This window comes from Crinia signifera, chromosome 9 (assembly GCF_055691185.1).
Source record: "Crinia signifera chromosome 9, ASM5569118v1, whole genome shotgun sequence".
NCBI lineage: Eukaryota > Metazoa > Chordata > Amphibia > Anura > Myobatrachidae > Crinia > Crinia signifera.
The window spans coordinates 32,423,718-32,443,552 of record NC_139225.1 but is presented as its reverse complement, the minus strand read 5'-3'; the positions used below and the strand labels follow the sequence as shown (position 1 = coordinate 32,443,552).

The window sequence follows — 19,835 nt, the reverse complement described above, 5'->3', positions numbered from 1 at the left end:
GCGAGCACCCATCCACCGGAGCTTCCTTCCTCGGCCCCCAAAGAAAAAGGCGCCCTGTGGAGGATAGAGGGGAGAAGACCTGGCATAGGACACTGTGATCCACACTCCCTCAGGCCAGGACAGGGCACCGCCACAGTCCCCGCACTGAGGAAATGCACACTGAGAAGCCGGAAGTGAGGAGGAGGAGGGGGGGGGCCCCAGCTCTGGACGTAGTAGGATCAGACTATCTGTGGCAGCGGCGTGGAACACAGCCCAGGGAGGGCCCAAGGCCTCACTGTCTCTCCCCAGGTCTCAGTGACTCTCTTTCTCTTCGTACCTTAAATCTGTACCTGCACATCTGTAAAAACAATACTCAACTTCAAACAAATCAAAAGCCCTGTAATGAGGGCTCCTCTGATTTTCAGAACTTTTAATTATTCCTTTTTCTCAGTTAAGAGGACAATATGGGAGGATAATGAACAAAAGCTTAGCTTTTTGGGTTGGTCTTGTGCTACAATATTCCCCCTACAGCAGACCCTGTAGCAGGATGTGTAGTTCAACAGCTGCTGGGGGGGCTAAAGGTTCCTCATCCTGCCCTCTGCTGGGCCAGAGCTCCTCTGATAGGTCAACAATCAGTAGATAGTCCACTATTGGTCAACAGGCAATAGGGCGAAAAAGACCAACATGCCATTATTAAATAAGCTTATTCTACATAAAACTTTGCACACATGATTATACAGTGTTTGCTATCCTCCTTCCCCCTGCAATGTGTGGCCGGCGATACAGCCACTGGTCGTTACTACAGACACCAATAACTTACTGGTAGGAAAATGGAACAGTCAGAAGAAACATAGGGATAACATATAGGGTTAAATCTAATAGCTGTGATTTGCAGGAATCCGAAAAGTCCAGCAACTCTTGACGAGGTTAAAATGCAAAGTCTGTTTTTTTATTTATTTTTTTCTCTAAATGATTTCCAGTTTAAAAACATCAGCCAGCTGTGACTGTCGCCAAGTTGCAGGCGATTACATTTACCCCATAGACGCCATCTCTAACGGCAACATCGCAAAGAATAAAAAAAAAAAAAAAAAAAAAACCCACTGGAAAAGCCTCTACTGCAAAGCCATCATGGACTTCTACGCTACAGTCCGGATCCCTATAAAACTTACATCATCTTTGCTGCGCCGAAACTGGTTTAGTTCTGTTTTGGTTCTACTCAGCTGAGTCTCCAGATCCAAGATTTTAGACTGCGTCACCCTCTCTTTGGATGAAACGCGGTCTCTTGCCTGTTCCACCTGCGGAGGTGGAGGAGAAATAAGTAACTGTGGTAAGACCCCAATATGGATAACTGTCACGCAGGAGGAGTTACTTACCTGTCTCCGGGAATCTTCAATGGCTGCCTCCAGCTGACGGGCCAAAGACGCACACTCGCGGGTTTTTTCCTCCAGCCGCAGCTGGTTCTGATGAATGGTCTCTTCCCGCTTGGCCACAACTTGTAGAAGGTCTCGGTTCTGACCTCCAGCGTCTTCCATTCTCCTGCACAGAGCAAAGGCAGTAAGGTTGTGTACCATTGTTTTAGGATGGGTAAAAGTCTTCAAAAGGATCTTTGTATTAAAATCTAAAAATTCAATGGATTGTTTCAAAGCAATGAAGCATTAGATCCAATCAAAATTAAATGTTAAGGGGGCAAATATACTGGTACGATTTGCAGGCAGGGAATGGGATCATCCCCATGAAAACGATGGGCGTTAGTGCCTGCCCCGTCTTCGGTGCTGTCTGGTGGAAATAAAAGCCAGTCCTGAATAACTTTTATTACCGAAGGGGAGAGAGATCATTTGATGGTCGGAGACCACCAAATTAATTTTCTTCCCTTCGACCGCAGGTGAGGGGATGTGTTCTCGTACGCGAATATACACTGCTTAGCAAGCAAACCTGAATCAGGCCCAATGTCTGACAGTGACAAAAGTAACGACGCAAGTAAAATATTAACAGGGAAAACCAATACGTGTACATGGACACCGTAGAAGTGTACCATAACCCATTGCCATGCCTTGGCACTTTTCTAGCTCTATGGTTATGGTTTATGAATGGAGTAGATCCCTCCTATGCTGTGTATGCTTACACGTTACTATTGGTTACCTACCTCTCCAGCTCCTCCAGTTTCAGGCTTAGAAGCTTATTGTCTTCCAGCGCAGATTGATACCGGTCTCTCGAGGACTCCATCTTGTCCCCCTGCTGCTCCATCTACGAAATTAATACATTTCAAAAAAAAAATTGTTTGTTTAATAGTTGAGAACATGTGGAACTAGAAGTTCTAGCATGCCCAGCCAAATAAAGGCACTCCCTGCATGATCCCTACAGCCGGGGAATCAAAGGTTAGTGCAAAACAGAAACCCGAACTTTAATATACAGTGTTATGCTGTATGAAGGGATCGCAGTATTCTTCATATACGTATACACAAGTACAACATCGGTTGTCCAGCACCTGATGGTCTGACGCATATTTTTATATGGACACATTAGGTGCTAGGGGAATGACACTGTGCGAGGGCTCGGTTAGGCAGCAGATGAAGGAGTCAGACTACATGAGCAGGGATAGTACACCAGAGGGGTCATTTGGGCTGTGGGAGGGCACAGTAAGGTGCAGAGGGAGGCAGGCTGTGGGAGGGCACAGTAAGGTGCGGAGAGAGGCAGGCTGTGGGAGGGCACAGTAAGGTGCAGAGGGAGGCAGGCTGTGGAAGGGTACAGTAAGGCGCAGAGAGAGGCAGGATGTGGGTGGGTACAGTAAGGCGCAGAGGCAGGCAGGCTGTGGGAGGGTACAGTAAGGCGCAGAGAGAGGCAGGCAGGCTGTGGGAGGGCACAGTAAGGTGCGGAGAGAGGCAGGCTGTGGGAGGGCACAGTAAGGTGCGGAGAGAGGCAGGCTGTGGGAGGGCACACTAAGGTGCAGAGGGAGGAAGGCTGTGGGAGGGCACAGTAAGGTGCGGTGGGATGAAGGCTGTGGGAGGGCACAATAAGATGCGGAAGAAGGCAGGCTGCAGGAGGTTTCTGTTGGCTTTTCTGCCTGAGGCTAGATGGACTATGGCTATTGTCTTTGACTTTACTATGTCTAGGTAGTCACATTAGTTACTAGTAACACAAGCATGCATAAGGGAAGGAAAATTAACCCACTGAATATTCTGTTTATTTGGTCAGGGCAATGATTGCCACTTTAAAAATACTGGAGATTTCTTACCAAATCTCTCACTTTCTGAATCTCTCCTCCTATTCAATTTCCCTGAGTTTCCCTTCTCTCATATCAATAGTCGTTTCCATCTTGTGAGCTCAGTGATCGCACTTCCCAATTCTATCCAGCATCTTCCCAGTATAGCCATTGGTGCGCCAGTTCCTTACCCGAATACGCAAATCGGAGATGATAGAAGAGAGCTCCGCGTTCTTATGCTCATATCCCTGCACCTGGTCCTGGCATTCCTGCAGCTTAATCTCGGTCATCCGAAGCATCTCCGGGAGTTTTTCTAAGTCTTCCAAGCGACTCTGAAACTTCCTGTGAACCTGAAGACAATGAAGATGGTACTGTACACTGAAAATATTCGGTGTAGACAACGGCTTTATGGGCTAATTCAGCTTCGAGAATTTGCAATTGAGCATTTATCGAATGACTGCACATACATAATGTATGCATCGTGCATGCACAAGGACGATTAGCAAACATGCGTATTGCTCGTAAACGCAATGTGGCCAAACTAATTTGAAGTTGGCATTTAGGGGTGCATTTAATGTGCCAATGCGCAAAACTGACAATATGGAAATTCCATGAACGGATGCTCAAGGACATATGGACATAGGACACCTTCATGTGTACAATAGTAAGAAAATATACAAAGAAAGAAGTGCTTTTTCAAAATGGCTTCTTACCAATGTGATTTACACATCATTTAAAAAAATATGTGAATAAAAAAGCATTGCATACAAGATTGTTCTAGGATACATAGGTTGGCGTTTATCTGTTAGCATACATGTTGTTTCTTTACCTCAGAGTATTGTGAGAATATGGACCCATCATCGTGTGCAGCCATTTTGTGAGGGAAGCCTCACAAGTCATACCTCATAATGGCTTCCTTTACTGTGTGAAGGCATGAGGCCCAATTTACCAGTAATTTTTTTTGGCTTAACCCCTTCCTGACAGAGCCAGTTTTTGCGTTCCTGACAGAGCCCTTTTTTTCAAATCTGACATGTCTCACTAAGTGGGGATAACTTTTTTTTGCTTTTACTTATCCCAGTGATTTTGAGATTGTTTTTTCGTGACACATTGTACTTCAAATTAGTGGTAAATTTGGGTCGATACAGTCTGTGTTTTTTTGTGAAAAATACCAAAATGTCGTGAAAAAATGGAAAATTTAGCAATTTGCAAAATGTTAAATTTTCTGCTTGTGAGACAAATAATCATACCACTCAAAATAGTTAATAACTAACATAGACCATATGTCTACTTTATGTTGACATCATTATTTCAACTTCCTTTTCATTTTTTTGGACACTAGGAGGCTTACAATATGAATAGCAAATTCTCAAATTTTCAAGAAAATTTCAAACACTGATTTTTTTAGGGACCAGTTCAGTTCTGATGTGACTTTGAGGGACTTGTATGTGAGACACCCCCATAAATGATACCATTTCAAAAACTGCACCCCTCACAGTATTCAAAACAGCATTTTGGAAGTTTGTTAACCCTTTAGGTGTTTCACAGGAATTAAAACAAAGTGTAGGTGAAATTTCAAAATTTCATTTTTTTTGCAGATTTGCAATTTTAATACATTTTTCTAAGGAACACAGTACATTTTACTAGAGAAATGTGACTAAAAATTGATTCCCCCAATTCTTTTGTTTTCATAAATATCCTATATGTGGCCCTAGTGTGCACGTTGACCAAACCACAGGCTTCATAATAGAAGGAGCACCTACTTGATTTTGGAGCCTCCTTTTTATGAGATTATTTTTTAGGCACCATGTAGGTTTCTAGGCACCATAAGATGCTAAAAGTTAGGAACCCCCCCACAAGTGACCCCATTTTGCAAACTACACCCCTCAGGGAATTCATCTAGGGGTATAGTGTACATTTCAAACCCCCAGGGGTTTCACCAATTGTGGTACAACTGGGCAGTGAAAATGAAAAATTAAATTTTTTACACAAAAATGCAGTTCTGGCTCAAAATTTTTCATTTTCAGAAGGTATGAAGGAGAAAAAGCACCCCAAAATCTGTGCCCCAATTTCTCCCGAGTACGGCAATGCCTCACATGTGACCAAAAAATACCATTTGGGTGCATGGCAGGACTCAGAAAGGAAGGAGTGATTTTTGGATTTTGCAGCTCAGATTCTGGTGGAATGTTGGTGGGTGCTATGTTGCATTAGCAAGACCCCCCAAGCACCAATACAGTGGAACCCCCCCACAAGTGACCCCATTTTGCAAACTACACCCCTCAGGGAATTCATCTAGGGGTATAGTGTACATTTCAAACCCCCAGGGGTTTCACCAATTTTGATACAACTGGGCAGTGAAAATGAAAAATTACATTTTTTTACACAAAAATGCAGTTCTGGCTCAAAATTTTTCATTTTCACAAGGAATGAAGGAGACAAAGCACCCCAAAATCTGTGCCCCAATTTCTCCCGAGTATGGCAATGCCTCATATGTGACCAAAAAATACCAGTTGGGTGCATGGCAGGACTCAGAAGGGAAGGAGTGATTTTTGGTGGTGGAATGTTGGTGGGTGCTATGTCGCATTAGCAAGACCCCCAAAGCACCAATACAGTGGAACCCCCCCACAAGTGACCCCATTTTGCAAACTACACCCCTCAGGGAATTCATCTAGGGGTATAGTGTACATTTCAAACCCCCAGGGGTTTCACCAATTTTGATACAACTGGGCAGTGAAAATGAAAAATTACATTTTTTTACACAAAAATGCAGTTCTGGCTCAAAATTTTTCATTTTCAGAAGGTATGAAGGAGAAAAAGCACCCCAAAATCTGTGCCCCAATTTCTCCCGAGTACGGCAATGCCTCACATGTGACCAAAAAATACCATTTGGGCGCATGGCAGGACTCAGAAGGGAAGGAGTGATTTTTGGATTTTGCAGCTCAGATTCTGGTGGAATTTTGGTGGGTGCTATGTCGCATTAGCAAGACCCCCCAAGCACCAATACAGTGGAACCCCCCCACAAGTGACCCCATTTTGCAAACTACACCCCTCAGGGAATTCATCTAGGGGTATAGTGTACATTTCAAACCCCCAAGGGTTTCACCAATTTTGATACAACTGGGCAGTGAAAATGAAAAATTACATTTTTTTACACAAAAATGCAGTTCTGGCTCAAAATTTTTCATTTTCAGAAGGTATGAAGGAGAAAAAGCACCCCAAAATCTGTGCCCCAATTTCTCCCGAGTACGGCAATGCCTCACATGTGACCAAAAAATACCATTTGGGTGCATGGCAGGACTCAGAAAGGAAGGAGTGATTTTTGGATTTTGCAGCTCAGATTCTGGTGGAATGTTGGTGGGTGCTATGTTGCATTAGCAAGACCCCCCAAGCACCAATACAGTGGAACCCCCCCACAAGTGACCCCATTTTGCAAACTACACCCCTCAGGGAATTCATCTAGGGGTATAGTGTACATTTCAAACCCCCAGGGGTTTCACCAATTTTGATACAACTGGGCAGTGAAAATGAAAAATTACATTTTTTTACACAAAAATGCAGTTCTGGCTCAAAATTTTTCATTTTCAGAAGGTATGAAGGAGAAAAAGCACCCCAAAATCTGTGCCCCAATTTCTCCCGAGTACGGCAATGCCTCATGTGTGACCAAAAAGTGTCAGGACTCAGAAGGGAAGGAGTGATATTTGGATTTTGCAGCACAAATTCTGGTGGAATGTTGGTGGGTGCTATGTCGCATTAGCAAGACCCCCCAAGCACCAATACAGTGGAACCCCCCCACAAGTGACCCCATTTTGCAAACTACACCCCTCAGGGAATTCATCTAGGGGTATAGTGTACATTTCAAACCCCCAGGGGTTTCACCAATTTTGATACAACTGGGCAGTGAAAATGAAAAATTACATTTTTTTACACAAAAATGCAGTTCTGGCTCAAAATTTTTCATTTTCAGAAGGTATGAAGGAGAAAAAGCACCCCAAAATCTGTGCCCCAATTTCTCCCGAGTACGGCAATGCCTCACATGTGACCAAAAAATACCAGTTGGGTGCATGGCAGGACTCAGAAGGGAAGGAGTGATTTTTGGATTTTGCGGCTCAGATTCTGGTGGAATGAATGGTGGGTGCTATGTGGCATTAGCAAGACCCCCGAAGCACGGTGAAATGATGAACCTAAAAATCCATAGATGTGTGGTATATTTTAAAACACTCCTTTATACATAGGCCGGGTTTGTCGGGGCAAGTGTCACACTGGAAAATAGTTTGCTTTCTTATTCCCTTTTTATAGCAAACTTTGCACCTTTTTTGTGTCCTGCCTTTTTTCCAGTGGAGGGGATTTCATCAGGAAAATGCTGCCCTGGTACAATACGGGGGCCAGTACTAGAAGTACTGGGGCCCTCTGCCTGCTGGTTCCCAAATACTAGGCCCTTTATGACTTCCTCTTGAAAGTGCATAAATGTCCCCCTCTGGCCGGTAGAACGGAATAGCACGTAAGCGTTATACAGTGCCATCTGGATGATATACACGGCCAGCTTCTTGTACCAGATTTTTGTTTTCCGCAGGGCACTGTACGGCTTCAGTACCTGATCTGAAAGATCCACTCCGCCCATGTACCTATTGTAATCCAGGATACAATTAGGTTTGGAGGTGTGGGTACTGGTACCTCGTACAGGGACGGAGGTGAATTGTTGTCAGTATAAGGACATCCCTCTTGTCCTTATATTTGACCAACAACATATTTTCGGTGCATATTCCCCTGCTTTCACCCCTTCTCATTACTTGGGCAATGTGCGTTTTTGGGAGGCCTCTTTGGTTCTTGCGCACAGTACCGCAAGCTGCTGTACCTCTTGAACCAAGGGCCTTAAACAGGGGGATGCTGGTGTAAAAGTTATCCACATAGAGGTGATAACCTTTATCCAGGAAGGGGTGCACTAAATCCCAGACAATTTTTCCACTAACACCTACGAGGGAGGGGGGGCATTCTGGCGGTTCAATTCTTGAATCCTTCCCTTCATATACCCTAAACCTGTGGGTGTACCCTGAGGTGCTTTCACACAGCTTATACATTTTTATGCCATACCTTGCCCTCTTACTGGGAAGGTACTGGCGGAATTTAACCCTTCCTTTAAAATGTATAAGGGACTCGTCTATGCAAATGAATTTATCTGGGATGTACATCTCTTCAAATTTGGCACTGAAATGATCAATGACCGGCCTGACTTTGAATAGCCGGTCAAAGGTGGGATCATCTCTGGGTGGGCACTGTGCATTATCGTTGTAATGCAAAAATTTAAGGATCGTCTCAAATCGAGCCCGGGGCATGGCCATACGGTAAAATGGGGTGCTGTACAGAACATCTGTACTCCAATATTGCCTAATTTCTGGCTTTTTTACTATGCTCATATGAAACACCAGACCCCAAAACGTCATCATCTCTACTGCATCTACAGGGGTCCACCTAGCAAATGATGACGTGGGGTTTTGAGCAATAAACTGCTGGGCATATAAATTAGTTTGGTCCACAATTAAATTTATAAAATCATCAGAGAAAAATAATTTGAAAAAGTCAATTTCTCTGAGACCTGTGGAATCAAATTGGATTCCTGGCATGGCCAAAAACTCAGGAACCTGGGGCTCAAAATTGTCTGGTGGTGGGGTCCATACGAGATCAATTATTGGGGGGGGGGTCTCAGCTGCTCTACGGGGGCGTCTTTGAGGGGGTCCCTCATCACTAGAGGAGGAAGATGAGGTTAAGATGAATCCTTCAAATTCCCCGCTTGCCTCACTGGCTGTGTCAGAATCAGAGGCAAGCATGGCATATGCCTCCTCCGCTGAATACATTCTTCTGGATGACTGGGATGACATTTGGGATGCCATTTTTATTTTTGTGTTACTGGTAGTGAAATGTTTCAACACGTGTATAGTGTAGGGGGGGGTACAAACTTTATTTCAACCCGGGGGGTATGTAGTGTGTAGTGTGTAGTGTGTATGTAGTGCAGAAAAAAAAAAATACTTTATACAGGAATTTGAACCCAATAAAAAAAAAAAAAAATTGAAGGGGTTAAAAAAAAAAAAAAAAAAGGTCCTGCGCCAAAAATTGAGCACAGATGTTGGTCAGTAACGTCCGTCACTGAACAGCGCTCAAAGGCAACAGGAATTTGATCAAAAAAAAAAAAAAAATAGATCAACCCTGTGCCGAAAAAGCTGATCAGTGATGTACGTCACTGATCAGCGCACAGTGGCCACAGGACACCCACAAAATCACAGTGTGTGTAAAAAAAAAATTAAAAAAAGACCCACAGCAGCCTCAAAAAAAAAAAAAAGGTGATCAGTGATGCAACACTGATTACCAGTGAGGGGCAGCAGGTGCACAACCTTTGGTGCAACTGACAGTGCAACTGGCAGCAACTGACAGGTATATATAAAAAAAAAAAACCTCTGCGCCCCCAAAAAGTTGCTGATCACCTCAGATATAGTGATCAGCACAAAAGGCGGGGGTAGCAGACACAAAATATACACTCTCTATCACTCTATCTCTCTCTATCTCTCTCTATCTCTCTCTATCTCTCTCTATCTCTCTCTATCTCTCTCTATCTCTCTCTATCTCTCACTATCTATCACACTGCAGCAGCAGCAGCACTGACAGTTATATATATAAAAAAAAAACCTGCACCCCCAAAAAGGGGGGGTAGCAGACACAAATCTCTCTATCTCTCACTATCTCTCACTATCTCTCACTATCTATCACTATCTATCACTATCTATCACTATCTATCACTATATGACACTGCAGCAGCAGCACTGACAGTTATTTATATATAAAAAAACCCTGCACCCCCAAAAAGGGGGGGGTAGCAGACACAAAATATAGCTCTCTCTGTCACTATCTCTCTATCTCTCTCTATCTCTCTCTCTATCTATCTCTCTATCTCTCTATCACACTGCAGCAGCAGCAGGAAGTCCCAAGAAGTCAGATCCAGGAAGCGTCCAGCACGCTACAAGCAGTGATCAAGTGATCAGGTAAGGTATTTGCAAGGATCAGGTAAGTATTAGCAAGGATCAGGTCAGTATCACGGCAGATAGGCACGGTGACCGCTCTGCACGCTATTCCAGACCGGAATGGCGTCTGCAGCGCAGTCACCGGTAGTTTAAATGTCGCGCCTTGGCTGTGATTGGTCCGTGGGTCCCACGGACCAATCACAGCCTTGGGGGCAGGTGGGGTGAGGGTGGGGTGAGGTGTCATCGTCACCGATGACGCCCTCATGCCCCCTGACGCCCGGCGGTGATTGACACCTGTGTTACCGAGCGTCCGATTCGCTGGTAACACAGGAAAACGCTGTGAATGGCTGTTCACACTGAACAGCCAATCACAGCGATCGCCGACGGGGGGGCGACATCGCAGCCCCCCCTGGGCATGCAGGGACATGTCTGCTGTCAGGGACAGCAGACATCGTCCCTCTGTCACTGCGTCTCGAGACGCAGTGACAGTTTAAAGTCATGACGTACATTTATGCCATGTGTCGGGAAGTACATCCCGGCCATGACGTAAATGTACGTCAAATGTCAGGAAGGGGTTAATAATTTACCGTACCTGTTCTAGCTCAAGGTTCAGTTCCTCCTTTAAGTTTGCGTTCTCTGTGGTTGACCTTTCCAGCTGAAGACACATTTGATCTGCTTCTAGCCGAGTCTTCTTCATCTACAGAAGAGTAACCGTCCAGTAAAACAGAAAGCAGAGGTGTCAACTGGAGTTTTTAAGGGTTTTAACCAAAAAAAAAAAAAAAAAAAAAATATGACAACCCAGAAAAGCAAAAGAATTTTAGCTATTCACAAATAAATTAAGTAGAAAATAAGGGTGACGAAAGGGAGGTAGAAGTATCAGGGTAGGGTTGGACAATAATTTTCCCTATGTTCTGTTCTTTTGTTATTTGTACTGGCAATTGCAGTATGAATAAAAGGTGCTAATCAAATCTAAACACTAAATTCAATTCAACAAAATGTTCAAAGCACCAGGAAGTAAAATAGAGTAGGCTGTTTTCATCAAGCGACTCAACTGACTACGCCGATAACCCCGATGCCGGAGGCACGCTCTCCAGTGGTCTCTCAACAAATATTTGTTAAGAACATAACACTACAGGGTCAGGAAATGTGGCACTAACCTGATCTTTATAGGTTTCTACCAGACCCTCATACTGGCGCAGGGAATTCTTCAGCTGCTGTACCTCACTGTGCGCCATTGTTACCTTCTCTTCCATACTGGTTAGACATGTCTATATTGAGAGAAGAGATATATTACACCATGGCCGCTAAGCACAGATGTATTAAGCCTGGTGAAGTGATAAGTTGGGAGGTGACTATGTAGCAGCCAATCAGCTAACTGTAGCTTCACATTTAGGAGCTGATTGGCTGCTGCGTGATCATCCTCCACGCTATCGCCACTTCTCCCCAGCCGGTGGATCGTCTGTCAGTCACAACGCACCCTGCTGAGCAGAGTGCCGAGTCTAAGACACAGAGGGGGTTGCGGCTAGAACCACTTCTGTTTTGTGAATTTTCCTATCACTCACCTAACATCACATCCTACCCACAAAACAGAAGTGGATCTAGACACAACCGCACTGATACTGATGTGCGCACTCCCTCTGTGTCCTAGACTCTTCGCTCTGCTCAGCAGGCTGTGCTGTAACTGAGGATCTGCAGGCTGGGGAAAGCAGTGCTGTCACTGGCTGTGGGGATGGACGGAGAGCTGCAGCTGGCACCGACAGGCCCCAATATAAATGGTATGTGACTCAGGGGAAGGGGGCTGACACAGGTGGGTTTGCGGAAAGTGGGCACGACTGATACTGAGGGGTTTGCGTTTGGCAGTGATTTCAGCCTTGGGGATTAAGGACAATTTGGGGTACAGTGAAGAGACTGGGCAAGGGGAGGGAGAGGGAGAACTCTCTCTTACCGCTATGCAACTCCAATGAAATCTTGTTTGTTTCTTGTAACCAATACTATCACACTAGTGTATGGCCAGCTTATGATTACACTACTAAAAGTTATTTAGGAACCATAATCTGCAGACTCAAAGTAAATTTACAAATATGTGTCACTTGTGTGCTCCCGCCACCCAGATAATCAGCTAAGGGAACATCGGTCCCGCTACATGTGTTACTTGTGTGCTCCCGCCACCCAGATAATCAGCTAAGGGAACATCGGTCCCGCTACATGTGTCACTTGTGTGCTCCCGCCACCCAGATAATCAGCTAAGGAGACATCAGTCCCGCTACATGTGTCACTTGTGTGCTCCCGCCACCCAGATAATCAGCTAAGGAGACATCAGTCCCGCTACATGTGTCCCTTGTTTGCTCCCGCCACCCAGATAATCAGCTAAGGAGACATCAGTCCCGCTACATGTGTCCCTTGTGTGCTCCCGCCACCCAGATAATCAGCTAAGGGAACATCGGTCCCGCTACATGTGTTACTTGTGTGCTCCCGCCACCCAGATAATCAGCTAAGGGAACATCGGTCCCGCTACATGTGTTACTTGTGTGCTCCTGCCACCAAGATAATCAGCAAGGGAGACATCCTTCTAGTTCCATGTGTCACTTGTGTGCTCCCACCACCCGAATAATCAGCAAGGGAGACATCATTCTCGCTACATGTGTCACTTGTGTGCACCCGCCACCCAGATAATCAGCTAAGGAGACATCAGTCCCGCCACATGTGTCCCTTGTGTGCTCCCGCCACCCAGATAATCAGCTAAGGGAACATCGGTCCCGCTACATGTGTCACTTGTGTGCTCCCGCCACCCAGATAATCAGCTAAGGGAACATCGGTCCCACTACATGTGTCCCTTGTGTGCTCCCGCTACCCAGATAATCAGCTAAGGAGACATCAGTCCCGCTACATGTGTCACTTGTGTGCTCCCGCTACCCAGATAATCAGCTAAGGAGACATCAGTCCCGCTACATGTGTCACTTGTGTGCTCCTGCCACCAAGATAATCAGCAAGGGAGACATCCTTCTAGTTCCATGTGTCACTTGTGTGCTCCCACCACCCGAATAATCAGCAAGGGAGACATCATTCTCGCTACATGTGTCCCTTGTGTGCTCCCGCTACCCAGATAATCAGCTAAGGAGACATCAGTCTCGCTACATGTGTCCCTTGTGTGCTCCCGCTACCCAGATAATCAGCTAAGGAGACATCAGTCTCGCTACATGTGTCCCTTGTGTGCACCCGCCACCCAGATAATCAGCTAAGGGAACATCGGTCTCGCTACATGTGTCATTTGTGTGCTCCTGCCACCAAGATAATCAGCAAGGGAGACATCCTTCTAGTTCCATGTGTCACTTGTGTGCTCCCACCACCCGAATAATCAGCAAGGGAGACATCAGTCCCGCTACATGTGTCACTTGTGTGCACCCGCCACCCAGATAATCAGCTAAGGAGACATCAGTCCCGCTACATGTGTCACTTGTGTGCTCCTGCCACCCAGATAATCAGCTAAGGAGACATCATTCTCGCTACATGTGTCACTTGTGTGCTCCCGTCACCCAGATAATCAGCAAGGAAGCGGTGTCAGGGATATGGGAGAGGGATGTTCGGATGCGGAGGGGTGGATTAGGGTAAAAATTCCATGATCAGCCATGATTCCGCTGTCTGTATTCTGACCGTTGGGATCCCGACTGCCGGGATTTCAGGACCAAATAACTACTCCCTCTACACCTTAAAAGCCGCTGTAAACATTTTGTGTCTGCAATTTCAACCCTCAGACCTATACGCTTACTGGAAGCAATTTGGCAGAAGCAAGAGAAGAGTTTTATGGCTCTGTAATGTCCTTTAGAGACCCTCGTTATCTATAGGTTTACAAGGCTATGGGTCATAAGAGGATCGACAGTATGAAGGTCGACCACTAAAGGTCGACACATGAAATAGGTTGACAAGGTTGGAAGGTCAACACAAGCATGTGTCAAACTAAGCCTGACAACCTTTAGTGGTTATCCTTCATGCTGTCGTCCTAGCAACCGTATCCCGTTTACAAAAAGGAATTTTGATTTAAGCTCTGCTTTGATAAACTCCGGAGACGAAGGAAAGGAAAGGAAAGGAAAGGAAAAAAAGGAAAGTAAAGGAAAGGAAAAAAAGGAAAGGAAAGGAAAAAAAGGAAAGGAAAAAAGAAAAGGAAATGAAAAAAGGAAAGGAGAGAAAGAAGGAAAAAGATATTCTATGTAGCTGGCCACTGACCTTAAGCTTCTCACTCTCTGCACGTTGGTTGGTGCCCTCGGTGGACTGCGCGTGGAGTCTTTCCAGTAGAGTGTCACGCTCGAAGCGGGCCTTCTTCTCAATGTTCTGACTCTCTTCCAGCAGCTGAGACACTCGTCTGATAGAACCATAGTAGAACATGGTTATAATAAGCCACTATGTACTATATACCCCTCCCAGTGACCTTATTCACCAGCCATCTTACTCATTGAGCAGGGTGATCTCAGACTCCGCTTGGGTCTTCTCTTTCGTCAATGTGTTGCAATGGCTCTTCCAGTTCTCAATGCTGGAAAGTGCTGTAGTAAGCTCGGCATTCTGTCATTAGAAGAGAGTGAGGTTGTTGGTTTACAATACTTCCACGCAAGCAGGTATAGAACAGCATATGGTCTAGCACCCCTGCAATCCTGGTCACATAAGAACGGATCGAGCCGCAATATCCTGGGTTAAATGTCTATAGGTGAAAGGGGGAATCTGTGAACTCTCTACTTGCGGCTGAAAGGGGACTAACTGGGTGCTAGTGGATTGTTTGGGCATAAGCAAAGTTGAGTGAGGGTCTCAATGAAATGGCGGAGTGGTGGGCTTCTGCAGAAATCCATCGGATTCTGGATTTCTCTTGGAACAGGTATAGGTTCTAGTGAGTGCTATTAGTGACCATGGCTACAGCAACAAGCATATGGTGACAGGCAGTCTCATAGATGTGTACTGCTCAGCCTATTGGCGAAGATCCATACCATACTACACCTCCCAGCATGCCCTGCGCATCCATTTTAGAATGGCAAAATAGTAAAACAGTAGCAGGGCATGTTCAACAACAGCTGGAGTGTGAAGGTTAGCCATCCCTGGCCTAACCCTAATCCTCCCCTCTCACAGCCTATCACTAACCTCCCCCTCCCTCCCCCCAACCTTAACCCTCCCAAAGCCTAGCCTTCTCCTCCTGCAGCCTAACACTAACCCGCTCTTCCCACAGCCTAACCTTCACTGGCATACTTAGAATAATGCCGCCAGAATTCCAGGTAGAATCCCTAACAGGTGTCGGGATTCCGGTACAGGTCTTGGCCAACTACACCCCACTCACAGAAGTGATCACAATATATAATAGCACAATTGCGGTAGATGTTATTCACCTTCTCCATGAGCTGATTATTAAGCATCTGCATAGTGTCCTCGCTGCGCTCTGCTCGATGTTTCTGAGAGCGCACCGATTTTTTCAGTGCTTCCTTCTCCGACTCCAACTTCTGACTGAGCTGATTTAGCTGTGCGGTCATCAGGTCGATTTCCTCCTTCTGCCGAGCTTCAGCATGCTCCATGTTCTGTAATCAGAGGTTTAACAAGGCGGTGCAAATAGAAGCATTTTCTGTAACCCACGGCAAGCAGCTACTGGTAAGTCTGAGGCTAGTTAGACAATAGACACAAATGCCTCATATATTGCTACTTGTGACATCTGTATTTCTCAGGGGCCACAGGCTTTGTAAATATAGTAGCTACCCTATTTGGAAAAATAGATTCATCACAGGTGCAACTGCTGAACGTGAACTGCTAGTAAACCAAATGCATGATGTGTCTAACTCACCCTCAGCTGGACAGAGAGGCGGTTATTCTCTGCCTCGCGGCTTCTCAGCTGCCCCTGCAGGTGAGCCCTGGTTACTTCCAGTGATTTGGAGTATTCCGTTGCGGTTCTAGTGAGCTCCTATGGGGGAATACAAATAGAGACAGTATAACAGAATGCACTCTACAATTTTTAACAGCAAGAGCTATAGGGCCTGATTCATAGTTGATCGCAAATGCAAAAAAAATCGTACTCAAATAGCCAAAACCATGTGCACTGCAGGTGGGGCAGAAGCAACATGTGCAGAGAAAGTTACATTTGGGTGTGTTCAAACGGAGATCCAAATTGCAGTGTAAAAATAATAAAGCAGCCAGTATTTACTTTGCACAGAAACAAAATAACTCCCTTAAATCTAACTCACTCTGCAGATGTTACATCTGCCCCACCTGCAGTGCAACATGGTTTTGCCTATTTGAGAGAGATTTAGCATTTGCGATCAACTCTGAATCAGGCCCTATAGAGTAACGTCCGTGTGCCGGGAGAATTAAAATCAGCGCTCTGACCTTCTCAGTCATCAGCTGAACGCGGAGATCATCTCTCTCTTTGTCGCGCTCATGAAGCCTCACCTGGAGATGCTGGGTAAATATACAACATAAGGAATCAGAAGTAGCATCTGGTTGAGTAGTGGGACATATAGGAATGTTCATATTAGATGGACTACAAACATACCAAAATTAGAAATACCCCTTGTTCATGGGGTCAACAGTAATGAGGTGAGCAGGGTCTAGACAAGACATGGCCAAGCTGTGAAACTACACATCCCAGCATGCCTTGCCATAGTTTTAGCATTCCCTGATAGCAAAACTGTGACAAAGCATGCTGGGACTTGCAGTTTCACAACAGCTGGAGGGCCATAGTTTGGACATGCCTGGTCTAGATTGACCCCAAAATGTTGACACAGAAAAGGTCAACACAAATTGTTTAATTTTTTGAGGGTCTATGTCAACACTTTATCACGTCGACCCCCAATTAGCGTACCGCATCGATCGCCATGCTTCGCTCATCGCATTTCAGAAATTGGAGAAAAAAAAAATATGGTGAAAAACTCATGTCGACATGTGAATGCACCGACCATAGCCAACACTGTGCACCTATTATCCGGAACCCCCACCCCCGTTATTGGTCCCACCCTACCAGCAGTGAGTGTGAGTTTCTCACAATGGTGCAGTGCATAGGTCCTTACACAATGTTGCGATGTTCCCACAGAAGTCTTATTAAGCCTCTGGCTAAGTTCTATTTTTTTTTACTTCCTATTAGAACCAGCTAAGGCGAAAGCTAGTATTCAATTTATCGGGGAACAGGGGTCAAGTGGTACCTAGGCACATTATTTGTCACCCCCATCAAGTCACCGTCCTCCTCATGTTATGGCATCCAGATTACAAAAACAACATTCCCAGGGGAGCGCCCAGCGTTTTTATGGGGATACACTACCGTCCCCTTCCCTCCCCTCCCCTCCATTGAAGCCGTTCAGTCCTGGGGTTTGCACATGCGCATATTCACACATGCACAGACCCTGAACATCGAGGGTCGGAATCAGCCAATAAAGGATTCCGACATGTTGGTTCCCAGATCCCTGACCCAGGCATCATCAGAGCAGGGGAACTGCTCCAATATCTGCCTGCTGTACCGGCCCCTTGAGCTCCAATGGAGCAAAACTGAAGTGAAGGATTCCATGCGCTTAGTAAAGAGATACTTCTATTGTAAGAGTTGTAGAACTATAGAACCAGCGTACCGCTCTCTCCGTGTCCGCATCAGCCAGCTTCTTCAGCAAAAGCTCTTTTTGTTCTAGCAGCCGGTGGGTCTCGGTCTACAGAAATAAAATAATTCTATAATACACAAATACATAATCAAAAACTTTGGGGGTGATTCTGTAGTGACCGGACGGGGATGTGCAGGTGCAGATCCCCTGAGTGAACACCTTCAGACACCGGCCCGGAGCAGGTGAACATCCAGCATTTTATGAGCGTCCCCACGAAAATATTGGGCGTTCCCCTGGGCGGCTGGCGTCACATGACATCTGCGGCCCGTCCCCTGTTCGGCGGACTCAGACAGAAATCTCATTCCGTCGGCAACCACATCTAATAATTTTTCTCCCATTCGCTGCATGCAGCGTTAAGCTGCTCGCTAAGCAGTGTGAACGACTACTGCTTAGCGAGCGGTATGGAAGCAGGCCCTTTGTCTTGCTTTTACCATCAACCTGTACAATATGTGACGTGTAAATGCAGATTTAGCGGGCCATGTAAGGTGGTCGTATCTGGGCCTATTTCATGTGCACATAAATAAATACCTACATGGCGTCCATCCATCCCTGCAGCTCATGCGCCCAGATCCAAACTCTTGGTTACACAGCGGTCATCAGTGTCAGCACGCAGCCTTGGTGTAAAAGACCGGCCTGACGACAGGTGTATCTACATTACACAACTCCATATGGCCTACAATTCCGTCAACACTCCTTCATTAAACTTAACCTACATGCAGCACATTACCACCAAGTAACGCCCCTATGGCCGCAATTGGACATTAAAGTTGGAGAGCCCTCAGCCTTGATCGGGATTCTCGGTAAAAAAAAAATGCTCAAAAATTGGCCATAAACTGGCAATCAATTCTACTTAAGTTGGGTACACGCTGGAGCGGATTCAGTATGAAATCCCGGCAGTTGGGATCCCGGCGTTCAAAATCCCGATGCCGGATTACCGACCGCCGAAATCCCGACAAGGGGGGGGACGTGGATCGCCCCCCCTTGCGGGCTCGCTAATTTATTCTCCCTCCAGGGGTGTCGTGTACACCCACGGAGGGAGAAAGTGTTGGGATTTCGGCGTCGGGATTCTGAACGCCGGGATCTCGACCGCCAGGATTTTAACTGCATCCCGCTGGAGCGTAGTCTAGACCATTTGTGTCCCCCCCCCCAAAAAAAAAAATACAGAGACAATTCGTACACATTGCCTAGTGTGTATGAGCAATGTGCACACTCCCACGGAAGATGCCCTGACAAAACTGTTCTCATAATGGGCAAAAACATGGTGGGGCAGATGTAACATGTGCAGAGAGTTAGATTTGGGTGGGGTGTGTGCAAACTGAAATCTAAATTGCAGTGTAAGAATAATGCAGCCAGTATTTACCCTGCACAGAAACAAAATAACTCACCCAAATCTAACTCTCTCTGTACATGTTACATCTGCCCCACCTGCAGTGCAGCATGGTTTTGCCCATTTTGAGATCAAATTTGTCCTGCAATCAGGTCAGAAGAGAATATTACTGCACACATCCTACATGGCTGGTGATACTTGGGCCTCTGTGGACCACCAGATGCCGGGAGGAGAGGAATGGTTTTGGGGTCTCACCTCCCTGCATTGCTGCTCCCTTAGCAGAGTTCTCAGGGCTCGGTTGGTCTCTTCGAAGGTTTCCAGTTTCTCCAGCAGGATTTCCTTCTGTCTGGTGAGTAGGTTTATATCTGTACTGGTCATCCTTTTCTCCTGTAGAGTAGAAGATCGGTCAAGGAGGGATCAGTCTAGAGCAGGGGTTCTCAAACTATTTTGTTCTGGGACCCCATCAAACAATAAAAGTATAGCACCGCAGCTACCACAGAATGGCCGCCGCAGGTGGTCAGCAGTGCCCTTACTGCCACCCATGTGCCCCCAGTGGATATCTGCATGTAGATGTGGGTTCCAGGAGTGCAGCCTGCTGGTGGAAGCAGCTGCTGCTGTGTAAGACAGCAGAGGTGGATCACCGGGGTGGGGGCGGAGCTGCCTGATTACTTCTTCGATCTCTAAGCCGGTGGTGCGATGAGTCTGAAGCAACAGACAATTCA

General features: G+C 46.0%; 1 protein-coding gene across 2 annotated transcripts in view; it reads right to left on the bottom strand.

The window, feature by feature from the left end:
- The window catches only part of ODF2 (outer dense fiber of sperm tails 2), a 39,316-nt gene that overhangs the window by 1,659 nt on the left and 17,822 nt on the right, over positions 1–19,835 (bottom strand). The window contains exons 7-20 of one of the 2 annotated variants that reach the window (XM_083158717.1): positions 19,369–19,500; positions 17,760–17,834; positions 16,531–16,602; positions 15,992–16,108; positions 15,546–15,731; positions 14,627–14,736; positions 14,404–14,539; positions 11,340–11,450; positions 10,775–10,879; positions 3,370–3,528; positions 2,123–2,223; positions 1,353–1,515; positions 1,149–1,274; positions 395–626 (exon numbers count right to left, since the gene is read on the bottom strand). In XM_083158717.1, coding sequence (XP_083014843.1) covers positions 612–626; positions 1,149–1,274; positions 1,353–1,515; positions 2,123–2,223; positions 3,370–3,528; positions 10,775–10,879; positions 11,340–11,450; positions 14,404–14,539; positions 14,627–14,736; positions 15,546–15,731; positions 15,992–16,108; positions 16,531–16,602; positions 17,760–17,834; positions 19,369–19,500 — 1,608 coding nt within the window. In that variant the 3' untranslated portion in view covers positions 395–611. Of the gene's footprint in view, positions 1–394; positions 627–1,148; positions 1,275–1,352; positions 1,516–2,122; positions 2,224–3,369; positions 3,529–10,774; positions 10,880–11,339; positions 11,451–14,403; positions 14,540–14,626; positions 14,737–15,545; positions 15,732–15,991; positions 16,109–16,530; positions 16,603–17,759; positions 17,835–19,368; positions 19,501–19,835 lie in introns of those variants that run through there. The other variant, XM_083158716.1, reaches the window with a different exon arrangement.